The following is a 19,663-nucleotide window of genomic DNA, read 5'->3' on the forward strand; positions in this document are numbered from 1 at the left end:
CAGGCCAAATATTCCCATTTCCACACCTCTGATCTCATGTAACTTCAGGGGAAGTATAATAAAGTCCCCAGAGTGGACACCCAAACTATATCCATGGTAGTATGGATGTATGTGCTGAGGCCAGCTGGCAGAATAAAGGAGAAACTGCCATTGAGAAAACATTTCAACACAACAGACAACAACAGAAAAGAGCGTTGAGGGAAGCTGAGGAAAAATATCCTGTCTTGTTGCACGGACACCCATAAATGGAAATCTTCTAGTGGGCAGCTGTCCTAAGGAAAGTGGGAAGGAAACAGTAGTTCACTCTATAAAAGGTTTAAATGGATTCTGATGAGCAGACAGATATGGGATAACTGGACACAAGTCTGGATGCAGCCCAGCTGGGAGCTACCTTAGCATAGAATCCCTGCTAATAAGCAGAGCCATGATAGCATGTGCTTTTTGGGGGATACAGATTCACTGCCCAGTGTGTCCTCTTGTCTGAGTTCAAATAGGTTGATTACATCACTGGCTGAATCGAATATCTATTGCTGTTTTTTGGAGGGCCATTGGCTTATTTCAAGCACTGTGCTGCCTGGACACCAGCATTTGTTTCCTGGAGCTTCCCCAGATGTGCCTCATAAAACCAGGAGATGGCAATGCTTGTTCCAGAAAACTGTAAACCTTCAACAGAAGATGCAGAGGAAGAAAGTAAAATGGGGAGAAAAGGGAATAGATAGAAAGAAATCAACACAGATGGACTACCTTCTGAGCTTTGCCAAAAAGCATACGCTTTCATTCGGAATGCAGTGCGAAAACGCTCCTTATTATTCAAGACAACATTCTTAGGCTCTTTTGAAGGACTTTCTTCAATGGCATCTACATTCAGAGGGGTAAATAGCTTTCCTTTAGTATTGGTACCACGAACCCGATCCAAGAGACCCAGCTTTTGGCTACAAAATAAGCAAAAGTAATCATTTTCCTCCTTTGTACACTTTAAACTTGTTTACATGATGCTTTAAATATAGAAGAGGCTAAATAAATGTTTTGTACGCAAGGACACTGCTGGGGCTACCATAATACATCAATGTCTTTGCAAGCAACAGCAAAGCTCCACATGTAATTAACTGGTTTTTATGAGTATTTTTTTTTATTGTATCAGTGTTGGAAATGTTACCAGAGGGTCGTACTATCTTCTTTATGTAATCCTGCACAATGCTTCAGCTCCAGTACCATGTCTGAAGCATTAGATTTTTTATTAAGAAAAAAAACATTATTACTTAGGCAGTTATATCAACTACAGGCAAAGATGCTTGGCCTTCCCTCATCAGTGCTTTCTTGAACTACTTCATCTACTGCAGACTATTAAATGAATAAGTCATGTGCATTGTCAAGAAAAGAAGAAAGGTCAAATGTGCTGTGAACCAAATAAATTATCAGCAAGACACTGGAAGGGGATTGCCAAGCAATTACTTGCTACCTGGTAGGGCAGGCCACTCAGTTCTCTCCATGATTCAATTTCAGTAGTTTCTCATTATTCTAGAAATTTAAGTGTTCTAAACACATTATGGTAAAATGACTTATTTTGTTGCTCTGATGATTCCTTGCATTGTCCTCTTTCAGAATAATGTACCAGACATTGTCACATCAGTGACGATGTATAGCTAGAACTGCATCTACCTGCCATCTTACTGGTATCAGTATCCCTTCTCACAGCCTAATGACCATAACAGTCTTAAAAGTAATTAGTAATACCACTAAAAAAGCAGAACAAAATAATTTGCTAGTTAGTGTACCCACTTAAATATGCTCTGAACAATCTGTAGGTGAGAGATGGTATAAAACATTTGATTTTCTTGTTTGTTTTACTGCTAAAAATATATTGTTTTGAACATTTGTTAAGAAACGTAAATGTGGGACTAAGTCATGAGAAGAGAGCCTGCCTCTTAATCCAATCCTGAATAGTGCAACGGGGAACAGCTCTGGAAAGAGGAGAATCATGCACATGTGGCCAAGAGGCAGATCTGTATGGGAGAGTAGGGCAAGAGAGTTGAGTGGGGTAGAGAAAAAAACACAACTGACAAGTTTCTGAGAGCCACAGTGGGGAGCAAAGCTGAAGGAAGAACTAGAGGCCAGGATAAAGAGATTTTATTCGTATTCAGAGAGGTGTTTGTGCAGATTGTTCAGCCAAAGCCACTGAACTTGCAGGTGTGGAAAAGCAAGGATGGAGAGGGTCCACCCTGTAAGGACATAGTAGTCAAAGCTAATTACTTGTGTGCAGAGGTTGTGAGTGAAGAGTCTCACTCACAGGACTATTTATTCTCTGTTTAAGGAGCTATCATCTTGGTCAGATGGATTTTTTGTGTGTTCTAGCGATGTCTTTGGAAGCTGGGGATTTTTAGTGTCAACAACACCCCTCTTTGACAGAAGGAGCTATTTCCACCTCAGAGCTCTGCCTGTGGGTATCTCACCACAGTGGAAGTTTTTGGAATATTCTTCTTAAAATAGCAATTAAATAGATAGAAACAGCAGCTTTTATAGGAGTGCTGACTCTAGTAAGAATACTGCAACTTACAGCATAAAAAGTTCCCAAATTTATTTGAGCATTGCAATTCACAGTTGCTGCAGGTGTTTTTGTTTTTTTTTTAATATGAGTTACTGGAGCCCCCATCTTTACTATCAGATTCTTATTAATAATTCTTTTGACCCAGAAGGGAGAGCTGGACTAGATGATCTCCAGAGACCCTTTCTAACTCCTGCAATTCTGTGATTCTGTGAAATATCCCTGTCTTAAAAGGCTGAAGTACAAACATTTGTGTAGAATGTTTTCTCAGACTTTCTGAATTTTGTTGTTGACAATATCGCAATACTTGTAAATGCAGTTTCTGCTGCTTATTAAATTCAGACATGCATATGAAGTGTATACGTGTGTGCAGGTATGGAAGTGGCAAAACTAAGGACTTGTGTGAGTATGGAGACACACAGCTAGTCCTGATGTATCGGCAGTGCCAGACCTGAAGTCAATGATTTGAGGAGATAAAAGCACAGATCTGAGAGAAGAATTAGAATGATCTTAGTGAGTGGTATTAATTTTACCCAGATTTTGCCCTTGTGTAGTTTCCTGAGGAATTAATAGCTTGAGGGGAAGATGTACAAAGTGCAGACAAATATGCAAAGCAAAAATCAAGGAACGCTTTTCTGTTTGTAGAAAAATAAGAAATACTACTTATTGATGTCTATGGTGAATTAGTCACCACAAAACGTGTAGGGTACTTTCATGTTCAGCCTTAAGAATTTTTTTTTTTAAATGAATTCCATAGTTTCTTCTTCTGGTCTGAACTCTGGATCTGACTGATCTGACACAGTGCTCCAAAGGCTAAACTAGTGGTGAGTATAGGATCTGAAAAACCAGTTTGCTTTCTATTAAGATAGAGAAATCTGTGGTCTCTTCTGTATTACTGTCACTTATCTATATTCTCAGAGGCCATGTCTGAGAGACGTAGTGCTGTGCAGGACAGATGTCTTTATTCCAAGGCATCGCTGTGAACTTTGGATTATTCAAGCACTCATATACTATATATAGAAAAAAACATATACTAGGAGAGGAAGACAGCTAACTTGAGCAAGTCTAGAAAGGGCATGGCAATAAAAGCCAACTGAATGATTTGTGTAGTGTTTGGGGGGTTAAAGTAGGAAGAAAACACTGAAAAATATTTTAATGCAGAGGAAAGTACTGAAGACTAACTGAGTGATAGCAAAGAGTCAGCCAGGAAATATAAACTCATGGGCATGAAAATTAGGAGTGAAGTTTTCAATGTGAGGAAAGACAGAGAAATTAATTAAGCATGTCTGGAGAGGCAGTGATCTTTGTAGACTGAAGGAAACTATAAAGCGAGCTACAAAGAGGAAGAAACTAAAGCAGAGAAGGTCTGTTTACTGTTAATAAAACTAAACATTTTCCTCTAAGTTTGAAACAATTGTAGGTACAATAGGCTTGTTATGGAGATTAGCATTTCGTGCTAAGATTAACAGATAACCAGTGATAAATAAATCTCAAATGAGAGAGGAGAATTTAGCCCATCTGTACTTAGGATTTCAAGATTGAACATATTAGTTAGAAGGGTTTCTGGAAAAACAGTCAAGGATGAGAAGGAAGCTCTAAGGAGGATGAAATCTAGGAGTGAAACTCAGACGATTTCATACAATGAAGTAATTTTGTCAAAGGAGAGGAGTGGTCACATGTACCACATTGCCTTGGAGCTATTTATCAAACCTCACAAGATTTGTTTTAGTAGCACTGCAGAGAAGTTCTAAATGGAAGAATATGCTTACGGGAAAGAACTTGAAAACTGAAGAAAGAGAAAAATAGGTAAGACAGAGGATTTCTGTTGCTTATGAAAAGCAGTTAAAAAACGATATTGGAGAAAAGTAGTTGTTATTTCACATGGCCTCTGAATCTCTTTCCAGAAAGTTGCTCAGTACTTCAAAACACATATCCAGATGCCTCAAAGTTTTCCCCTTAAAATTCCTATATCAACTGTCTGTATTACCAAAAGATAAGAATGCACAAATGGCATTGAAGGTTTCACATAGACCAAAGGAGCAGGCAAAGGGTTAGTGGACAATGCAAAGAATCCAAAATATTCACCCTGTGGTGGTGATTTTTTTTTCAGTGCAGGGACAGAAATTTCTGTCATGGACCTACCTCAGAATAGCAGTAATCAAGATTTCATAACCTGCTCATAGATCTAAACAGATCAAACTATTCCTCTGCATTCAGCAAAAAAGGCTGCCTATTTGGTATGATGTTCTCCATTGCATATATAGTTACCCTCTTTTTTTTTTTTTTTTTTTTTTTTATTATGGTAGCTAATACGAACATAAGCCATTCCCAAATTGCCTTTCTAGAGTAACTTTTCCCATTGATAAGTGCCAGTTCATGAACAAATCACTGTCCAAAGACTGTTGCACAGGCATCTTAGATTTAGAACTCAACTGATCTGCTTTAAGCTCTTTAAAATCTTGCCTAAGATTGATCTTTAGATTCCTTTTTATGCTCAGTGGGAAGATAGCAACCTGCTGAGACTGTTTCACTTTAGAATGACTTCCCAGCTGGAGGAACTTGTCTGTTATTATTGATTACAGAAAGATCTAGGTGAGAATTAATTTGAAATGCATATCTCTCTAGCCTAAGCTGAAGTTATGCGATCCAGTGCCTTTCTCATTAATGTAATGCTGATGATTAACCCTTAAAGTAACATTCACTCATATCAGTATTTTTACATAATAAATATAGAAAATTGTGGTCATATGCAGGCAGCCAGAGCAGTAGAATACTCAGAAAATCAATCTTCAGCTTCACATGAAAAATACAATATGTTGTATAGAAAAAAAAAACAATGAAGGTTCTTTCCAGACAAATGGCTAGCTGTCATCATGGAAAAGATGGACTTTACTCTCATTTCCAGGGGATGAAATCTGGGTCTGCTGGGGTTTATGCTTACATAGTGATTTTTAAAAACACTCAGGAAACATTTTTTCTCATGACACAATCCCCATCATTAAAAGAGCATGCGCATGGCTCAGTCTCAGAGTATGAAGCATGCGCAAATCACATCATCCTTCATGAGAGTGGCTAGGACAGTGGTTCCCACCTACAAGTTCATGTATTGCTGCTTGTCTTTCAGAATCCACCTACTGATATTAGCTGCTCTTTCTCTCTTTGGGACAGTGGTCTCACATCCTTTGGCTTTCCCATAGGAAAATAGGATTTCTGATTTCCAGTGCTATTCCAGAAATTGCAGGGCATATCCCAAACATAATGATAAAAGTGCAGAGTTTTTTTTTTCTGACTAGCTTGGATACATTGCCATTTCTTGTCTTGCATGCCATTGCATCCTCTCCTTTGTGATGGGATAAAAGTTTTCCTCAAACCTTTATCTTCAAAGTGGAGTCCAAGGATGGGAACCCCTTTATGCTAGATTAGATACAGACCATTACAAAGGGAGGAAGGCAGATGCATTGCAAACTATCTTCATAGCTAAAGGACAGTTCAGCTCTCAGATTCTTGCTCCCATAGAGCAGAGGGAAATATTTTGGAACATCTGAGAGAAGAATTTACTTGAGGGATACACAAGAAATGGCTGGCTTCTGCAGCAGATGTTCTACCCCTGCTGTGAATAAAGAGTGGGAACCACTGAACTAGGAATACTGGTTCAGAAACAGTCATGCATGGAAATAATGCAGTTACATCCCATCATGCAAGCCAGATACTCTCCTCTCTGTGTTTTGCTTAACATTGGAGTTTCATAAGCAAATGAGACGTGTATGAGAAGAAAAATAATGAATTAATACTAAAAATGAGTCAAACACAACCCTCTTCCACATATTTACCCTTTTCAACTCACACAGAGTAATAATAACCAGGAAATCTCATATTTTTGCAATTTATCTAACCACTAGGATAGCTGATCATTAGGTTAGGCTAGTTTCAAATAACTGGAAGCGAAAGGAAGCCAGGCTTACTCCAGTATTGTACTGCATTATCAGCTGTACTATCACTGTATGGGTGAACTTAGGTTTGGGAAATCAAACATTCTAAATGAGATTTTCAGAAATATTCTCCTTTGAGCTGTTCCCAATGGAAATTAGCATACAACTAATATGAAGACAGCAATGAGCCCAGATGAAAATCTAACCCTCAGTGAATACTTTCAACTCATCTCTAAGAGTCCTCATGTTTTCCCAATATAAAACACAGAACACTCTTCTGTTCCAAAGTACTTACAAAATTTAGCCAATCAGCTTTTCCTATCAAGAAAATCAAATAACATTTATTTCTATAGAGAATAACACACAAAAATGATCAGCTTCAAAATAGTTGACCATAACTACTTGACAACTAATATCTTCTTTTAAAAAGCCACTTGGCACCATGAATCTCAAGGTCTAAATTTGCAAGTTTCTGATTTGGGAGGGAAAAATGTCCCATTTTAGCTAACGCATTTCCTCTTCCTTTGGTGGTTCATGTCCTTCTTGGTATTTAAGTGTAGACCTAACTTTAAACTCAAACTCACCATCCAAATTGTCTGGTGAGAAATATGAGCATGAGTTCTTCTTTAGACTCATCTTTGACGCTCTTCAGAAAGAGAAGGAGCCCCTGCTCACACTACCTGGCTTTTTCTCAGTCCCTTTCCTCATTCCCCTCTAAAGTGATTAGAAATGGGCAAAAATAAGCAATATCAGCCTAATATTCCATGGGGAGAATACTACAAGTTCAATTCCTTGTGAAAACAAGATGGATATTTTTCACCAAAGGATGCAGCCAGAAATGTAAATAGAAATCACATGGATGTTGACCCACTCTTTACTTGGCAGTGAACATTTCTCCATGCATTGATCACTAGAAAAATCAGTGTCTCTCAAATATTTTGCATGGGCCAATCATCAAATGAAAAATGGAATGCTTCACTAGCAGCTCTCCAAAAGATGAAGGGCTTAGACTAGGAAAGCTGAATTATGTACTGATGTTTGTGAAATGAAGTAGAAATGAGAAGAACAAGATAAAGTTGAATGACAGGAAGATGTTTGTGCAGGATAAAATAAAATATTTAACAATGTAGTCAAACTCTTAGTATTTCCAATGATGTGTCTTTCAGAATTCTGGATTGCTACTAATTATTTCTATGTTTCACTGCAAGAAGAAAAGGTCCTTGCCCCAAGTCTTAATTCACAGTTCAGCAAGATGTTTAAGCATGTCACTAACTTCATTCAGATGATCAAAATCATCCACTTTTTTTTCCATTTCCTGAACCTCAACCTGTAAATACATATGCAGGAATGTTGATCTGCTGAACTCAAATGCAAAGTTTCTTGCATGCATTTGTATTGACAGGGTTGGGGCTGCACAAGAAATGTTTTTCAGCTCTTACAGGAGATTTTTCACCCATAGACTTCTAGACGCTTAGCAGAGTAGGTTAGTATCATTCTCACTCTATGAAAACAGTGAAAAGCGCTTGTTTGTAAGCAGATCATTGGCAGAGCTATGACTAGATACCATGTTTTCAGAACAGCAGAAAAATGAACTATCTGCAAGATCATGCAAGCTTATTTTTATATTTAAGTAATGTTTCTTTCTTATCTCCCTTACTTTTCATGGTGGTTAGATGAACTACTGCTGTCAAAACAGAAATTGCAGGCAGAGAATGGCATGCAAGAAATATGAAGAGTAAGGCTCAATTGTTACTTGAATGTATATACCTAAGTTTTCTCGTGAGGCTCGATCCAAAGAATGACTCCCTACTAAACATGACATTACTGTAAAGTGAAGAAAAGTTATTAAGATGAGACGTTAATGATAACCCATGAAAAGCTCTATGAAAGAGAATGGGAATAGCCTTTCATTTGTATTTAATGAAGTATGCAGTTCAGAGTGACTTTTTTCCCCTTCCTGTTTTGGGAAGTTGCATTAAGAAGAAATGCTGATAGTGAAATTTTCCAGCCTTGCTAACTATGCTTTTATTTTCAGTAAGTTGTAATTACTGGTAATACAAAAATGCACCACATTATATGCATTATATTATACTCACATAGTAGGTAAGACTAGTACAATATTCTGCCACTTAAAGATCTCAAAACATATTTCCAAGGACAGAGGGATATTATTTATCTTGAAGACATAAGGAAACAGGGATAAACGTCTTTTCTGCAGTCACACAATAGCTGACCTTGGAATTAATGTGTTTTCCTGATGTCTCCTTCTACAGTTTGGTAATGCTCTATGCAGAAATTAAAAACCTGACTAGGAGCAAAGCCCTAGGAGAAAGTTCAAAATCCTTCACTAAAGTGCCTGTATACACACGTGATTCAAAATTAACGCACTAATCAAAGTAAGTGCTAATAGCTGTTAACAACAGTGCGGAAAAATCATGCCACAATTACTTCCTCAAACACAGACATAAACAGTTGTTTCAAAATAAACAATGTTCACTCTGCAAAAGCCCTCTCCAAAGGATGGGACATGTAAGTCAGGCACCTTAGTATTAGCTGAATGAGAGCACTCTAGTAAATAAGGATATTAATGTAACTTTTTACATCAAATTCCCTTTCTGGGAAGATGAAAATCCTTTATAATACATACAAAAGTGCAACAGCATAGGAGTCTTCAGATCAGGTCGAAACAGGAAATCCTCCTTTCTCTACAGACACAATTGCAATCTGAGATTTCATAGAATCATAGAATACTTAGAGTTGGAAGGGACCTCTTAAGGTCACCTAGTCCAACTCCCCTACAGTGAACAGGGACATTGACAGCTAGAGCAGGCAGCCCAGGGCCTGCTCCAGCCTGACCTGGAAAGTATCCAGGGACAGGGCAGCCACTGCCTCTCTGGAGAACCTGTTCCAGTGGCTCACCACTCTCACTGTAAAAGACTTTTTCCATATATCTAACTTAACTCTACTCTCTTTAAGCTTGAAACCATTTCCCCTTGTTCTATCACCACAGACCCTGCTAAAGAGTCTGTCCTCTTCTTTCCAATAGCTCCCTTTTAGATACTGAAAGGCTACTATAAGGTCTCCCCAGAGCCTTCTCTTCTCCAGGCTGAACAGCCCCAGCTCTCTCAGCCTGTCCTTGTAGGAGAGGTGTTCCAACCCTTTTGTCATTTCTGTGGCCCTTCTTTGGACATGCTCTAGCAGGTCCACATCTCTCCTGTACTGAGGACTCCGCATCTGGATGCAGTACTCCAGGTGAGGCCTCACCAGCGCAGAGTAGAGGGGCAAAATCAGCTCCCTCGATCTGCTTGCCAGCCCAGGAAACAGTTGGCTTTCTGGGCTGTGAGGGCACACTGCTGGCTCATGTGCAGCTTCCCATTCACCAGTACCCTCAGGTCATTTTCAGTAGGGCTGGCAGCTTAAAGCATTGATTAAAGAAGAAACAGCTAGTGGCATCTGCAGCATGAAGCCAGCAGACTCCCCACCAGCAAGCACTGAAAAGCACAGTCCCAGTTACTCCTGGTTTTGGGGATGTACAGGGCTTGTAGGTAAAGTGCTGTTCTTAACAGAGCAACATTGCAAATCTCTTCAGTACTTACATGATTCAGCCCACTGTCTGGGTTAACATGTTCTTCATCGCATCTCACATCTTTAGTTCTAGTTTACAGTAAGCTTCAGTAAAGCCTTGGGCTGTTGTCAGATTTTAATTAGCTTTCTACTACCACAAATCCTTCTCTGCAAACTTGCCTTGGCATACAACTTCTGAAATGGACTCTTCACATTGCAGCTTACTCTGTGTTTTTTCCCAAATGGTCTAAGAACAAGGAGTTGCATCTACATGTGATTTTATTATGCTGCCAGCTCCTGCTTGGAGCAGAGGTCCTAGAAAGATCTGTCATAGAATCCAACTCTATGGGGTTCATAAAGAGCTTTCATGTTGAAGAATAGAAACTCTGACATTTAGTGCACTGTCCATCTTAAATTTTCACACAGCTGGGCCTCATTTTTTAATTTTCAAAGAATCACAGAATCACAGAATTGCAGGGGTTGGAAGAGACCTCAAGAGATCATCAAGTCCAAACCCTCCACTAAAGCAGGTACCCTACTATAGGTCACACAGGTAAGAGTCCAGGCAGATCTTGAATATCTCCACAGAAGGAGACTCCACAACCTCTCTGGGCAACCTGTTCCAGTGCTCTGTCACCCTTACTGTATAGAAGTTCTTCCACATGTTTGTGTAGAACTTCCAATGTTCAATTTTTAGGCCATTACTCCTTGTCCTATTGCTACACACCATCGAGAAGAGCCTGGCCGCATCCATTTGCCTCCCACCTCCCTTTACATACTGATAAACATTTATCAGATCCCCACAGTCTTCTTTTCCCCAGACTGAACAGATCCAGGTCACTCAATCTTTCCTCATATGGGAGATGCTCCAGGCCCTTTATCATCTTTGTGGCCCTCCACTGGACTCCTAGGAGATCCCTGTCTTTTATTGAACTGAAGAGCCCACAACTGGACACAGTAGCCTAAATGTGGCCTCACCAGGGAAGAGTAGAGGGGAGGAGAAACTCCCTTGACCTTCTGACCATGCTCTTTTTAATGCACCCCATTACCTCCCTCAACTTACTGGCCACACTCATTTTAATGCATCCCAGGATACCATTGGCCTTCTTGGCCACAAGGGCACACTGCTGGCTCATGGCCAACCTGCTGTACACCAGGTCTCCCAAGTCCTTCTCTGCAGAGTTCCGCTCCAGTAGGTCATCCCCTAACCTGTACTGAAGCACGTGGTTATTCCTACCCAGGTGTAGGACTCCATACCTGCTTTTGTTGAACCCCATCAGGCTCCTCACCACCCAACTATCCAGTCTGTCCAGGTCTTGATGAATGGCGGCACACCCTTCTGGTATGTCAGCCAATACTCTCAGCTTTGTATCATCAGCAAACTTGCTGAAAGTGGACTCTATCCCTTCATCCAGGTCATTGATGAAGATGTTGAACAAGACCAAACCCAGAACAGCCCCCTGAGCAACACTGCTAGTTACAAGCCTCCAACCGGACTCTGCACTGCTGATGTCCTGAACCTTCTGAGCTCTGCTAGTGAGGCAGTTCTCAATCCATCTCACTGTCCACTCATCTATCCCACATTTTCTAAGTTTCATAGCAAGGATGTTGTGGGAGACAGTGTCAAACACCTTGCTGAAGTCAAGGTACACAACATCCACTGCTCTTCCACCATCTACCCAGCCAGTGATGACATCATAGAAGGCTATCAGGCTGGTCAAGTATGATTTCTCCTTGGTGAATCTATGTTGAGTACTTCTGATAACCTTCTTCTCTTCCAATTGCTTGGAGATGGCATCCAGAACAAGTTGTTCCATCACATTTCCAGAGACAGAGATGAGGCTGGCTGCCCTGTAGTTTCCTGGATCCTCCTTCTTGCCCTTTTAAAAGACTGGAGTGACATTGGCTATCCTCTAGTCTTCAGGCACCTCTCTCATTTGCCAGGACCTTTCAAAGATGACAGAGAGCAGTTCAGCAATCACCTCTGCCAGTTCTCTCAGCACATGTGGGTGCATCCCATCGGGGCCCATGGATTTGTATGCATTGATTTTGGATTGATGCTCTCTGATCAAATCCACCTCGACCAGCGGAAAGTCTTCCTTTCCCCAGACTGTCTTAACTCCAGTGTCTGGGATTCCTGAGGGCTAGTCTTAGCAATAAAGACTGAAGCAAAAAAGGCATTCAGAATCTTTGCCTTCTCAGTGTCCCCTGCTACCAAGGCACCCACCTCATTTAGTAGGGATTCCACATCCCTTCCTTTCACTGTTGACATTCTTAAAAAAATCTTTCTTGTTATCCTTTACCTCCTTTGCAAGGTTTAATTCCAAGAGGGCCTCAGCCTTCCTCATTGCATCCCTATAGGCTCTTATAACAATCCTATATTCTTCCCAGGTGGACAGGCCCTTTTTCCACATTTCGTGGACCTTCTTCTTTCTTTTCAGTTTATCCATGAGTTCCTTGCTCATCTATGTAGGTCTCTTGCCACCTTTCCCAAATTTCTTACTCTTAGGGATGCACCAGTCTTGAGCTTGGAAGAAACGGTGTTTAAGCAGCAACCAGCTCTCATGGGCCCTTTTACCTTCTAACACTGTAGCCCATGGGATACCTCCAAGTAGGTCTTTGAAGAAGTCAAAGTTGGCTCTCCTGAGGTCCAGGGCAGCAATTCTACTTATTGCTTTGCTTCTTCCACACAATATCTTGAACTCCACCATTTCATGATCACTGCATCCCAAGCTTCCCTCACCCACCATATCACTGACCATCCCTTCCTTTTTGGTAAAAACAAGGTCAAGTAGCACACCCCTCCTCACTGGCTCCTTCATCACCTGCATCAGAAAGTTATCATCAACACACTGCAGAAACCACCTGAACCTTGTGTGCCTGGCTGTGTTGCTCATCCAACAAATGTCAGGATGGTTGAAGTTCCCCATGAGAACCATTCCTGGGGATAGTGAGGCTACTTCCAGCTGTTCGTAAAAGGCTTCCCCTCCTGATCAGGTGGCCTGGAGTACGCACTCACAACAGCGTCACCTATGTTAGCCCGCCCCTTCATTCTTACTCACAAACTCTCCACTTGTTCATCTCTCCCGCCGAAGTGGAGCTCAGTATATTCTAGTTGCTCTCTCACATAAAGAGCAACTCCACCACGTCACCTCATCAGCCTTCCTTTCCAAAAGAGGACATAGCCATCCATGACAGCATTCCAGTCATGTGAGCTGTTCCACCATGTCTTTGTGACCACAATGAGATCATGGCTCTGTGATTGCACACAGCTTCCTGTTTATTTCCCATACTGTGCATTGGTATACAGGCACTTTAGGGAAGCAGAGGATGCAAGTATCTCTAGAGGGATGCAAGAAGGTTTAAGCCAGACTACTGGTGATGTTATCTTCTCTGAAGAGTAATTACAAAATCCAGTTGGACAACTGAGAGGCATTTCTCCAGAGTTTACTAAAAAGGCAGCATTACCAGGCCCGTCTCTGTCACAAGGGGCTCCATCCCCTTTCCCCATCGACCTAGTTTAAAGCTCTGGTAATCAATACAGCCACCCTGCTCCCCAGAACACTTTTGTCCCATTTGCTCTGTCATATTCTGTCTGATGCCCACATACCTGGTCTTTCAAAGTCCTGCCCAAGATCATAATACTCAAAACCTTGATCCTGACACCATCCTCTCAGCCAGTAATTTACCCAATCTATTCTCCTCCTTAATCATAGAATCACTCAGGTTGGAAAAGACCTTTAAGATCATCAAGTCCAACCTCCTTCTTACTTAATTGACTGCTAATACTTTCTGACTCTTTTGGGAAAGATTTGGACCCATTCTTTTCTCCATTACACAGTTCAGACAATTAACTTATTACTACAACCTACCCATTAAGTACTCCACTGTGCAAGACTGAGTGTATTGATGGGCTACTCTCTCCACTAGGACCACATTTCCTTATTGCCCATTTAATTCAATATAGCCTTCAACACAAACTGCAGTACAACTTATACTTCCCATACTAAATCAGTACGGGAAGAAGATTAAATCTTTTGCCTTTTTTTTTTTTTTAACTATATGATCTGTAATAAGAGTTTTATGAGAGATGGGATGTGGAACTGTCAAAATGAGCAGATTTTAGAGCTCAGTCTCATATCTACTGAGGTCATTGGATGCTTCCACAAGTGCCAATGTTTGTCTTTTTACCTGGAGGGGTTACAATCCATTTTTTATAATGCTTATTTCTCTAAACACATTGTTACTAAGGCTCCCATATAGGATTAATGATGATTTTGCTGAAGGTTTTTACTTACCTAAAAATTCAAAAACAACACATAACCCTCTAGAACGAGGGCCATGGGATTACAGTTTTAAAGATTCTGGGCTGAGAGTCATAATTTTCAGTTTTTAATCCAATTCATCCATGTTAAATGCTTTCTACTGGCCTAAACAATAGAGCAACTCAGAGGGTACTTGAGAAATTGTTCTGTCACTGCAGGTGCAGAAACTTCTCTAGGAGAGCTGTAATTCCCCGGCAGTTTACAAATTTTTCTACAATTCTTACTCATTTTCTGTATATTTTAAATGGGAATGAAAATGGAAACAGCTTAATCATAAGTCTTTGTGGAACTATTTATCCTTTAATACCTATTGACTTTCATTGTGGATTATCCATTGATAGTAGTTTAGCATTTAAGTGTTTTATGTTGTTGACCTAAGAGGTTAAATTACTTTATGTGCTTTCAAATCTGTAATTTAGCTGGAGGAGTTATGAATAATTCATTTACAAATATATCCAAGACCTTGTAGGTTCACTGACAGTGTCTGCTCTGCTGTAGTCTTCAATGACTAACCAGTATTAGGATCAATTATTCTTTCATTCTCTTTGCTCATAAATCCCCAAAGTTACTGCAAACTTTCTCATCTACTTCAGCAGAGGTGAGAACAAGCCCTCAACCCTAATGTAGCCTTATTAGTAAAGTGAGAGAGCTTGATTATCCTATTCATCCATCTTAGCCTTTCATCTTCCTATTTATCATCAAGAAATCTGTGAATATGTTGAAATGACACAGACCTGATCCCTTACATCAAAACATTGTTCTGTGCAGGACTGTTGAGCAATAACATGAGGCAGAACTTTCAATTCACCGCAGAACAACCTGAATGCTAAACCCTGCCCCTACAGCATGGACCAGGAGAAATCTCTATAGACTGTGATTAATCATAACAAACAATAAGGCTGTTTACAGACAATCAGCAAGCAACACTTTCCATTTCTACTATTAGCATTTTAGCTGTGTTGTTAAGTTGGGAACAAAGCAAGCAACTAAGAAATGGATTGGTTAATAATTTTTAATGGCTACCTATGGTGTTAGTAGCATGTTTTGGTTAACAGCTCATAAATCCACAAAGAACCATTTAACCTGCGTTCTCCAATAACTGTATTAAAAGAAGTCTATAATAATGACAGAGGCATACCTGGCAGTACCATCCAATTGCTCTTTCCTTTTATAGATGAGAGGAAGCATTACAAGAAAGGAAGAAGAGAAGAATTACACAATAAATCCAGCAGATTCTTTTAATGGAAATTGTTAATCTATTGCTAATTGTTTATACTTTTTTTGTTCCATGATCAGATAATTTCTGACAACAGAATTAAAAGCTTTGACACTACATTTTCAGCTAGTCATAAAGCAAAGTAAATGAAACAGTTCACTGAAATCAATCTTTGCTGCTTAGAATGGTAATCCAGCATTTGATGAGAAGTCAATCCCTTGCCCTCTCTCCCAGGACCTTATTTGCAAAACACCTCTTAAATTTCAGGTTACATTTAAATCATAGAAGAACCTTCGTACAAAGGACAAGTTTGAAAACACAGTAGTGAGTCTAGACTTCAGGTGAACCTGAGAAGTATTCTCTGAACAAAATGTGAGGTCAAGGAACCCTGTAGGAATCACTGTGTAATGGATAATGTGGGAATAGATACAGAGTGAGGAGGGATACAAAAAAGAAAAATACTGAGCCTTAATTAAACACTTGTGCTTTTTCTTAGAGATTTCCTTTGTGACCGATGCGAGATTAGTTCTAAAGAAATACAATGTGAATAAAACAAAGAAATAGGTAATATTTGTGATTTTCCCTTTGAGAAGGCAGGAAACTGAAAAGTTTCTTCAAGTCAGTTTTAAGCAACAGCAGGCATTGCTGTATTAGCACAGTGAGTACAGCTCATCTGTGCTGAGCGATGGGTTCAGAGCACTTGTTTTCAGAACGAAGCATAACAGCAAGCCCAGAATGAATGTTGAAATTATATCCTTTGTTAATTAATACCCATTATTAGCAACTGATTGTCTATAGCTGGAAGAATGGGCATTTAATGGGCATTTTTGTATTAATACCTCAAGGTGAGACAAGAAAAGTGAGTATCAGACACCCATTAATTTACGAGAACAGATTAATTATAAATGTTTTATGCATGAAATGCTTTCCACTGAACTCTAGAGTGGTGATCATAATTAGGATTAAAAAATAGTGACCCCAACTCACCAACAAAGTTTTCTTGTGAACCTTCAATGAACAGTGTCAGGACAGTTTTAGACATTCCTTGACTGTCCTCCACTGAATTATACCCATAAACAAACAGTATTGCCAAAAGATAAGCATCTAACAAGCATTAATTGTGTTCTTGTGTCATGGCCACCACTGTGACAATACAGTTCTCAGACTGGTTGAACTGGAGAGGGAAAAGTAAGAACTTTCAGCACAGCCCATCTCTATAAAATATAGAGTTACATCCTAGAAGGTGTGAACAGTGCAGGGGCCTGTGGCTCAAACTTTCTCGGGATCAAAATTATAGAGGGAGAAACTGAGATCAATAAACTCCAAAGTCTTACAAAAGGAAGCTGTTTGCAAGACAACCTTCTCCTTTGTTCAACCCCAACATGAGAGACACAAAGGGAGTTATCCACGTGCACATGGAACCAGAAGACAAAAGCATGTTTTTCACTCTCAACTAGGAAAATGGTAACTGGCAACTCTCTGCTACCTATGAAAACTTCATTATATACAAAACTCTGTACTTCCTGTCCTGACTTAAACTTCACAGAAAATGGTGATGGAAGGGTGGGCAATTCACTTACCTGAAAAATGGAAATGATACAATTGATTCATAAAACCTCCAGGTAGCAACAAGATCAATCCTGTTGGGGTTAGTAGCGTAGTATCTCCAGGCAGCCTGGAGATTTCAAGGGTGAGACAATAATTAGTATAAGGTAAGGCTGTTCCTCAGTCTGAAAACAGCTACATTATTTCAAAGACGACAATGATTCACCTGAGTGACTATCTGGAAATGAATTACTAATGAGTCATACCAAATAACTGTTGATATATGGCAAAATTATTAACATTGACTTTTGATCTGGGGAGGTTATTAAAGGAAGAAGTACCATCAGTGCAAACAACACATTACAGTTGACTAAACCAGTTTTATTCTCCAATTGCATACTCCTGAAAGAGCACCAAGGACTGCCAGTCTTGTCCAGTATTTCTAGAAGTGATTAAATTGGTTACTATCTAATGTACCATCAGAGGAAATTTTGCTGAGCTCCATCCAAAATTCTCAAAGCACATAGTTAGAAATATTATGGCTAAATTTGCTGCATGCTAAGTGGGTACGCAGTAAATTTAAGCAGTAAATTCTGTTCACTGCTCATTCCTGCAACCCCTTCTGTTACCTGAACAGCATTTGTAATGAAGACCAATATTTCCATGTGATGTCACAGAAAGCTTCTATGTCCCTCTGTGGAAATGCTACCATTTGCTTCACTGCACTCAGGATGCGTTCCACATCTACACTGAGTAATTAGTCAGCTCCAAGACAAGTCTTTTTATGCTTGAATTTCTGAACTCATAACAAAGGTTGGAACAAAAGTCCAAGTGAGCTAAGACAATTCTTCCCACTGAGTCCTCTGATCTTCCAATAACATAACAGAAGATCCAACACTATGTTTCAGCTTTTATACATCATACTAGTATTTATGCATTTTGACTAGATTGAGCTAGTCACTGTCTATTGCGTTACTGCTGTTGCTGTTTTCACACCAATAACAACATAACTTTGCACATAAAACTTTTTCTCAAAGGAACTTGCATAGCCTGGATTTTGGGAAGAATATGTTTTCAACAGCTTGTTTTCTGTAATTTTGTGATGATGACACAGAATTTTGTTGGTTTCCAGAAGCTAGAAGATGGGTGTGTTTCTAATGATACCTTTCTTTCAAAGGACATTATGAAAATTGAAAGATTCCTCAAGAACTGCAAGGACCACTGGATTATCTAGCTCAATGTGAAAAATCTTACTTCTTTACAAATATAGCTTCTCACATCCTGCAATGAGAAATGAGAATTTGAGATGAGGGAAGAGGTGGTCCTTGCTGCATCATGCAACAATCTTCATAAACAACACTTTTTCAATTAGGGGAGAAGTAGCTCCAAACCTGAATGAGTTCAGCTGCTGGCTTTCTTCTTTTCTCAAAATGTTTCTGACGATGTTGCTCCTGGACCTTCAGTGCCAACCCTGAACCCAGAATGCCCTGAAAGCATAGAGTGATGCAAGATTTTATCATAAAATCATAGAATGACTTGGTTTGGAAGGAACCTTAAGGATTATCTAGTTCCAATTCTCTGCCGTGGATAGAGGCACCTCCTATCAGACCAGGTTGCCCAGGGCCCCATTCAAGATGGCCTTAATACCTCTAGAGATGGGGTAATATAGGCATTTTTTACTCAGGAAAGGTGGAGGAATTCTGAGAGGAAATGGTTCTGTGGATGAGAATGAGGATGGCTACACAGGACCCTTCTGCAGTACATTATGCCTTTTCCACTGCTCCACTGAGGAGGTTGTTTTGGTCACTCCCAAGTGACAAAAGCCATGCCAAATCATCTTTAGATTCTCAGCAAGCTTCTTGAATGCCTACCACCCTTCCAATTTGGAAGTGTTATGGTAACGTACTTCTTTTTATACAGAGTAGAGGGAAAACGCAGTTGAGTTATAAAACAGATGTACTAACTATACTCTGGATTTGGGTCCTTGGGACTTTCCAGCCTCTGTGAAATTCTTTCTAAGTCTCACCCTAAAGGAAACACACCCTAAATCTAGACTTACGACAATTTCTGGTGTGATTAGGCTCTTGTGACCCAGATCTTGTCTCATTCTCACTTTGCAGAAAAGTCAAGTATGTGGCCCATGTGACACAAGAGTTCAAATATACTTCGAGTAGCAATTTAGAAATCATTTCTTAAGCAGCCAGCTTCACTTCATTAGATTAAAAACAAACAAACAAACACCAAACACTTAGATTGCTACCTGCTATCTAAGTTCTCTTTAGTATTGTGGGGAAACAGAATTTCCATGGTGGTGCCAGAAATCTCATTTAGGAAGGGAGGAAAATGTATGAGGTTAATTGTACTGTAGAGCTGCATGAATTTTAGAATGATCAGTGCACTGGGATGATCACTCAAATGTCTCTAGCTTGTAAGTATTTACAGCTCGGTAAGATGGTCACAACCCTGGATCAGCAGGCCCCAAATCTTTTAAAAATGTCTTGTGTGGCTACATCAATACCTGTAAACTAATGCAGGCTAGGGT

The 19,663-nt window shown here is 39.9% G+C and overlaps 1 protein-coding gene across 2 annotated transcripts in view; it reads right to left on the bottom strand.

Annotated features, from left to right (window-relative positions):
• The window catches only part of KCNQ3 (potassium voltage-gated channel subfamily Q member 3), a 196,743-nt gene that overhangs the window by 12,462 nt on the left and 164,618 nt on the right, over window positions 1-19,663 (bottom strand). The window contains exons 7-10 of one of the 2 annotated variants that reach the window (XM_021388282.1): window positions 18,513-18,608; window positions 17,157-17,251; window positions 15,499-15,525; window positions 745-932 (exon numbers count right to left, since the gene is read on the bottom strand). In XM_021388282.1, coding sequence (XP_021243957.1) covers window positions 745-932; window positions 15,499-15,525; window positions 17,157-17,251; window positions 18,513-18,608 — 406 coding nt within the window. The remainder of the gene's footprint in view (window positions 1-744; window positions 933-15,498; window positions 15,526-17,156; window positions 17,252-18,512; window positions 18,609-19,663) is intronic. The other variant, XM_021388283.1, reaches the window with a different exon arrangement.

The sequence above is a fragment of the Numida meleagris genome, chromosome 2 (assembly GCF_002078875.1).
Source record: "Numida meleagris isolate 19003 breed g44 Domestic line chromosome 2, NumMel1.0, whole genome shotgun sequence".
Lineage (NCBI taxonomy): Eukaryota > Metazoa > Chordata > Aves > Galliformes > Numididae > Numida > Numida meleagris.